Source organism: Thermobia domestica, chromosome 6 (assembly GCF_964235325.1).
Source record: "Thermobia domestica chromosome 6, izTheDome1.hap1.1, whole genome shotgun sequence".
In the NCBI taxonomy this organism is placed as follows: Eukaryota; Metazoa; Arthropoda; class Insecta; order Zygentoma; family Lepismatidae; genus Thermobia; species Thermobia domestica.
Genome location: NC_137459.1, coordinates 81,113,039 through 81,120,559, shown reverse-complemented (window position 1 = coordinate 81,120,559; position 7,521 = coordinate 81,113,039). Strand labels below are relative to the sequence as shown.

The 7,521-nt window shown below is 31.7% G+C and overlaps 1 protein-coding gene across 3 annotated transcripts in view; it reads right to left on the bottom strand.

Annotated features, from left to right (window-relative positions):
* Positions 1-433: 433 nt before the first annotated feature.
* LOC145688072 (cell adhesion molecule Dscam1-like) overlaps positions 434-7,521 on the bottom strand; it is a 1,774,182-nt gene continuing 1,767,094 nt past the window's right edge. For all 3 annotated transcript variants that reach the window (XM_081761792.1, XM_081761794.1, XM_081761793.1), the window contains 2 exons: positions 3,722-3,864; positions 434-2,825 (listed from right to left, as the gene is read on the bottom strand). In XM_081761792.1, coding sequence (XP_081617918.1) covers positions 2,710-2,825; positions 3,722-3,864 — 259 coding nt within the window. In that variant the 3' untranslated portion in view covers positions 434-2,709. The remainder of the gene's footprint in view (positions 2,826-3,721; positions 3,865-7,521) is intronic.

Here is a 7,521-nt window from a genome sequence, read left to right as displayed (position 1 = left end):
CACAGCGACCAAAGGCTCCAAAGGCAATATCTGATTGACAGGTCATACTTCTCCAGAACTGTAGGGCCCATTATTTCTGATTCCAAACGCTTGCGAAACGAATGCTTCCACATGCTCCTTTCTATTCCCATTACCTACTCCTACACAAAATTTTGTGCAATTATCTCTGAGTGACATCGCGCCCTTCCCTCGTTAGCTTTCACAAGTTGATTATGTAAACTTTTTCATCCGGCGTATAGGAATTCACCAAGTTTGAATTATTTTTGATGGAAGCCTTACAGTACATTACATTACTCACATTGAAAACGCACTTTAAAATAGGTTAAATAGAAACTTATAATTTAACTGGAAAGTCGTAGTTCAAAGCATGTAAAATACAGGAAGTTCCTTTACCGAATTTACCCTAGTAAATTACTTCAACGTAGAAAAGGGTTTTCAAAATATTTAATGAATATATATAATTGCGTTGTACAAGTTTTTAATGAATACATAATTATTTTGTTATACAAAACATTTTACAAGAAATGTAAATACATAGTATATATGTTGCACCTAACAGATGCACAATATCCCTATATTTCCCCTGAATTATTTTTGTCGTACAAAGAAAGTAAATATCCTTCTATAATTTGATTGAAACAACTCTTTAGCTCAGAAAATTAACAACATTCAATTCTTTTACTTTATACGTTAGTCAACATAACAAACAAGTTCATTCTTAGATAGTGAATAACATTGTGTATTATCGTCCCTTCACACTTAGATCTTTAGCGGCTGCCAAAATAACTATTATAAATTTATTCTCAGAGCCTTCGGCACGATTTGGTGTTTGAACGATATTATATCCATTTATTTGCTCTAAATTCAAGTGAATTATTTATGTTTTAGTGATTCAGACATTTGACAATTAGAAGTGTAAGAAATGTTCAAGTGTCCAAATATATCTTTTTCTAGAACAATGATACACGTAAGCATTATACTTAATGAAGACAGTAGTGTGGCAACTCAAAACTTACCATCAAATGAGTTTTCTTTCGTATACGTTTTAGCAATTTATCAATTCTAACTTTCCTATAAACAAGGAATTTCGATCAAACGCATATATATCATGCTTTATGTAAATAATGGAGAACGTAATTGAAAAGAATTGCAACATCTGCAAAAGAGACGAAGAAAAATTATAATTTAATAAATGTCGGTTTAGAAACAATTTTACATAGTACCTCTGTAATAGCATCGATTGTTTCGAAGACGATGAATCGTGTTTCCATTGGTTAGTTCTTCGAGAATACGATGATACTAACGAGTAACTGGTAGTTATTTTTTTTTTAACAATTTGATACAGTTTGTGACAAAAGAAAACACTATATGTACAATTTGTATATGGCATATGTTATTTTTTTTTTATATTTGTTCTATGGTTAGAGAGAATAAGGTAAATGGCAAAATGATAAAGGCCAATATAGGAAATAAACAATGATTTAAGTTGGTATTTTCTTATTACACGACGCACTTGACAATTCATAAAATTATATATATTTTTTTATTGATATTTCTCAATTTACCAATTAATTGTTTATTGTGTGCACAGGAAATTACTTCTATCTGTAAAGTTCTTTCTCTTTTTATCACAACAAATTTATTAACCTGAAGTAAACTACCTCTACTATCGAAAGGGAGTATGTTCAGCAATTGTATTCAGTTCACTAGCCTCGATGTTTAAAAGTGAACTTTTCATAAAGATACTCTCAATAGGTAACAAAGTAATCCATTTTTGGTTTTGAAAGTTACAAAATAACATTCAAATTATTGTTTTATCTATGACCATGTTTTAAGGGATAACTTATCATAGTAATTTGTTGGACCTCATACAGAGAGAACACCTATTGTCATTTGCGTACAGAACTTTTTGTACATAAGCTAATATTTACCAACTTAATTTGTGATGAAAAATGCAACCCATCATATTTCAATATTATTGTACTTGAATTGAATGTATTTAGACAGAACACACTGATAAGTTGAGCGTAATTTATTGAACCCGAGTTGAGACATGATTGTTCAGCCTCATTCACCTTCTTAATAATTTCATACCTTGCATTATTAAATTTAATGAGTCAATACTTTTGTACACATATCTCACTCACTATTTTAACTGTTAGTATTATCATTATTATTTTATTATTATTTGAATTAATAAAATTTCAAATTTCAGACTTTCTACAAGAGAAACTGGTATGATATAACAGTTAAGACGCCACGAAATATTTTTGTTACTTTTTTTCTTTCTGTCATCCTGTTTATACTCAGAAAGTTTCATTGCAGGTCCAACAGCAAATATTGAAATACACAGAGCATTAACCACACTTCTTCCAAAATTACATATTTTGTTTATGAGAACCGTTTTTGACACAGTGTATTGTCTTCTAATATGAAACGACTTTCAAATAGAAAATACTTTTCAAAATTTACTTTTATTCACAGGCACAATTATAATATACACAAATTTCAACAGTTGAATCACTTAATAACACAATAAGGTATGCTTCCAGGAATCAGTCATAATATACAAAATTCCATTACGCACATTAAAGATGCGTCGTATAATTTCTTCATCGGTAAGTATTTGTTCCCTATAAAAGTCAAAGTGTTAATCTATGCGCACTATGTTATCAACATAAATATTATCACAGACAGCCGCTTTTTACACTAGAAGATGGAATAGTCCCAAGGATGTGGAGCTCTTGTTCTATTTTCTATTTCGGATATCAAAATCGTTGGATGACCACTTGGGTTGCCCAAATATTGGGTATGAAGTTTGTAATCTGATAATAAAAGAAAACATATTGTTATTTAATGTACGTACTCTTATAACTATAGTATCACTTTTTACATATCGAATACATATGAACGATGCATAATTTAACAAAGAAAGGGAAAAACCATTCTGAATTACGTATAAAAGGATAGAGACGTTTCGAATGGCAGTCTTTACCCGTCATACATTAAAGATCACAACTGCTTAGCTTTGATAGTTGATGAGAATTTTGTCCATGTTAATACATTATTGTAGCAGCCACACTAGATATAATTGTCCCTAATACTTGAATCTTCTTTTAATTGTATTTTTCTGTTCTGTTCACGTATTCCCAGTTTGTTGTCTAAACTCTGTGTTTAATGAGCTCCTATTCTTTTCCTTCAGAATCATTTTAACTCTACGTATGCAGAACTAAATATTATAATTCCGTGTATTCGAAACTAAATATTTTAATGGTTAATATTTTCAGCGTGAAGTATCGGGATCTTCTATCTTCACAGCATCAGAAATAAACTGATTATAATTATTAATTTTTCTAACAGATACATTAAACTCATACTCATAACTCAGAATATTATACACTCAAGTAGGCGAACAGTACCTGCCTTTGCACTTTAAATCCGATTACAGGTAGCAGTACAACATTTTGAAGAGAAACTTAAGTAGATTTTTTAAACAAAACTAATCACGGAAAAAATAAAATGCGTAATTAAACTTTTTAATCCAAAAATTTCCTTTGCTTGAGATAATCTAAATGAAATGATAAGGGTAATAATATCAGTAATACGTTTGAAACATTTTCCTTATCAGTTTTGAGAGATGTATACGATATAAGATTTTAAACAAATTATTATTTTTTTGTCATTTTACACAGTTGCTCTAGATAGCTGGAGAGTCTCTTACCACAGTCTGCAAGATTCCTACTTGGATCTAAGAGTCCCTGATCACATTCTGCTTCAGACACTTCCAGTGGATCGTGATTTGCAGCTAATATAAGGCCATGTTGCCAAGCATATCCTGTGTCCTCAGAGTTACTTTCAGCCGAGCTGAGAAACGAAACCAAAATACTAAATACCATTCAAAAGTTACATACAATACAATATTGTATTTTAGGTTTCCGCAACATTAAAGCTGGTCAATATTTCTTGCCAAGTTGACAAACTGATGATTTTATTTTTAAGTTTAATTTAATTTTAGTTTAAATCTATCACATAAGAAATTTGTTCCTATTTATTGATATGTTGTCTTTGGGCACACTTTTATAATGATCAAATGTAAGTTTGGAAGTCTATTTGGGAATTACATCATCCAGAAATTGTGTTGGGTATCCTTTCTCTTGTATCAACAGGAAAACAATGGTATTGAAAACATGTTTAAATATTTTGCATTTTAAAATACAACATGATATTTTACTGAATCAAAAAATATTTTAAATGGAAAAATAATTATTAACCCCTGTGTACTACCATCGGGTCCATTTGGGACCCCAGAAATATTTAATGTAGTATATCTCTTAAATGGACGTGAGTATTTAAAAGTCTGTTTTTATATTTTCTCCCCAGTGAATGTTTAATATATTATACACAAAATATCGTTTGTTATCGTCTTGCTGTTACGTAAACATTGATTGTGTACTACTGGGGTCCTGAAAGGACCCCAAGATAATACCCATAGAAGTAATTAATTTTTCTTTCTTTTTTCTCTTTTTTTTCTTACCAAACGAGCAAAATTAGTAGTTTACATAATGCTCAATAGCTGGCAGAAATTACTAATATATTTTTCCTGAAAATTACTTCATTATTGACATGATAAAGTAAGTTGAGTGTGTAGTAAGAAAAGTTTCCTTGCATTACACTACATTGTTTGTGACTCTGTCTCTTTCTTCCTCGGGTTGCAGTTTGAAGTAATAGATATCTTGAAACCTGTTTATATTTTTCAACAGCCTTCTAAATAACAAAGTGATTAGTTTCGTTCATCTTTGAGTGGGAATGAAATTGCACTTTTAAAAAGCAGTTAAATCCCATTAAATCCAACAAAAAACCCTAGAAAATGACATGATTTCACTATTCTAGGTTATAGTTGCGCCTGTTATTTTCTGACGAGGTCATCAAGTATTCCTTTTCTATTTTGGACGATGATGATGTCAGTGATGTTAAAGGTGACAGTCTGAGTTGGAATGCAATGCAATAAAACATTATTTTGAAATGTATCTGTATGAAATTTGAGTGCAGAACACCAATAACTCCTTATTTCAAATTGGGGTCTCACAGGACCCCCACGGTATCTCCTACGCTATATTTTTTCACGGTAATGCACAAGGGTTAAATACCTCTGATATTTACACAAGATAAAATTAAACAAATTGTCATCCAATACGGAAAATATATGCACACAAAACTAGGAAACAATGAATTGATTACATACTTTCGTGTTCTCTGTCAAGATTATTTTAATAAATTTTGAACTTTAACATTTTTCAATAAGTTCCTATTATAAATTAACCTCACTGCACTTAAATAAATTCCAAAGCTCTTTGTATAAGAGGTTGCTATATATATATATATATATATATATATATATATATATATATATATATATATATATATATATATATATATATATATATATATATATATATATATACAGGGTGTTTCAGATAAAACGTCCAGTGCTTATAAATCCGAAACGGCTGAGAATAAAAAGATGAAACAAAAACTGAGACAGGAAAATGTCATAGGGCGCATCACATGGTGTTGTTATGGTGACCCCCAGGGCCCTTCTTCAAGGGGACCCAGGGGCCAACTTCAAATTTTCAAATAGGAACATGTATTGAATCATACCTCAATCAATAGTACTTGAAAAACGAAACAACTTTTGTAGGAAACAATTTTCGATTTGGGCCACCGTTTTTAAATGGCCGCAAAAAGTGGGTCCTATATCAGATAAAACGTCCAGTGCTTATAAATCCGAAATGGCTGAGAATAAAAAGATGAAACAAAGACTGAGATAGGAAAATGTCATAGGGCGCATCACATGGTGTTGTTGTGGTGACCCCCAGGGCCCTTCTTCAAGGAGTCCCAGGGGCCAACTTCAAATTTTCAAATGGGAACATGTATTGAATCATATCTCATTCAATAGTCCCTGAAATACGAAACAACTTTTGTAGGAAACAATTTTCGATTTGGGGCACCGTTTTCAAAATGGCCGCAAAAAGTCCTGTATCAGTTTGAAGTTGGCACCTGGGCCCCCTTCACGGAGTTTCCTGAGAGTCACCACAACAACACCACTTGATATGCTTTATCATCGTTTCTATCTCAGTTTTTGTTTCATCTCTCTATTCTCTGTCGTTTCTGATTTAAGCCTATAAGCACTGGACGTTTTATCTGATACAGGACCCACTTTTTGCGGCCATTTTGAAAACGGTTGCCCAAATCGAAAATTGTTTCCTACAAAAGTTGTTTCGTATTTCAGGGACTATTGAATGAGGTATGGTTCAATACGTGTTCCTATTTGAAAATTTGAAGTTGGCCCCTGAGCCCCCTTGAAGGAGGGCCCTGTGGGTCACCACGACAACACCATGTGATGCGCCCTATGACATTTTCCTATCTCAGTTTTTGTTTCATCTTTTTATTCTCAGCCGTTTCGGATTTATAAGCACTGGACATTTTATCTGAAACACCCTGTATATATATATATATATATATATATATATATATATATATATATATATATATATAAAGTTTACTATCCAGCGTAGGAATTTATATATGGCAGTATCATAGATTTACATTGTGTTTGTCTTCTATTTAACTTATCTGCTATGCAGGTGATTGTAGATTTACTTTAATTGGTACTGATATGCTTATATCCCTTAATGGTACTCACAGGAACCATGTACACATTACTTACGAATGATTCTTTTATTAACGTGAGATTATCTGTATCACATGGAGTAACTTGTTCTTAAAAAAGTTATTTTACGATTAATCCAAATATAACTTCCAACTAAATTGAGACTATATTCCCATTCGAACGAGTAAAAAGAATATTTACTTAAGACAACTAAGATTTTTTTTTCTATTTGCACAGCTAGTCAACGAGATTAAAGAGTATGTGCAAAATTTCTGTGGCACTTTGTGGATAGTTTATCTTTCCAATAATTAATTGTATGTCTGGTTTACTCTGTATGAAGATATTGCACGAAATTTTGAGTTATTGTATTTAAAGCTACTGTTAGTTGTTCTTTATATTTGTTGACAAAATCAATTGTTTGTGAAAGGCTGTAAGTGAATAAATATCGATTTGATACTATCTTTCGCTGTGGTTTTTAAGTTTTGAATTCATGTTTTAAGTTTAGTTTTATGAATAAAAAAAGAAAGAAAAGAACCGCCGATCTTTTCGAGAAGGTAAGTTATTAGTGGTGCTTGTAGAGTGAACAGTCTTATATGACAAACTGTAATGGAGAAAGAAGATGTATGCAAGCATAATATTTGGTTCCCTATAATACAGACAGCGCTATGGGAAACGCATGGTTTTCAAATGAATAATTTGAAGCAGGGAGAGAGGACAGGGAATAGAGACATAAGTAGCAGGCATTAAATTCACCCGGCAATGCAATTTTCGGCGAAGCACAGTACAGTGAATTTTACTCAAGGATTTGAAATTCCATCCGCACAAATTATAATGATACTTAGTTTTGTACA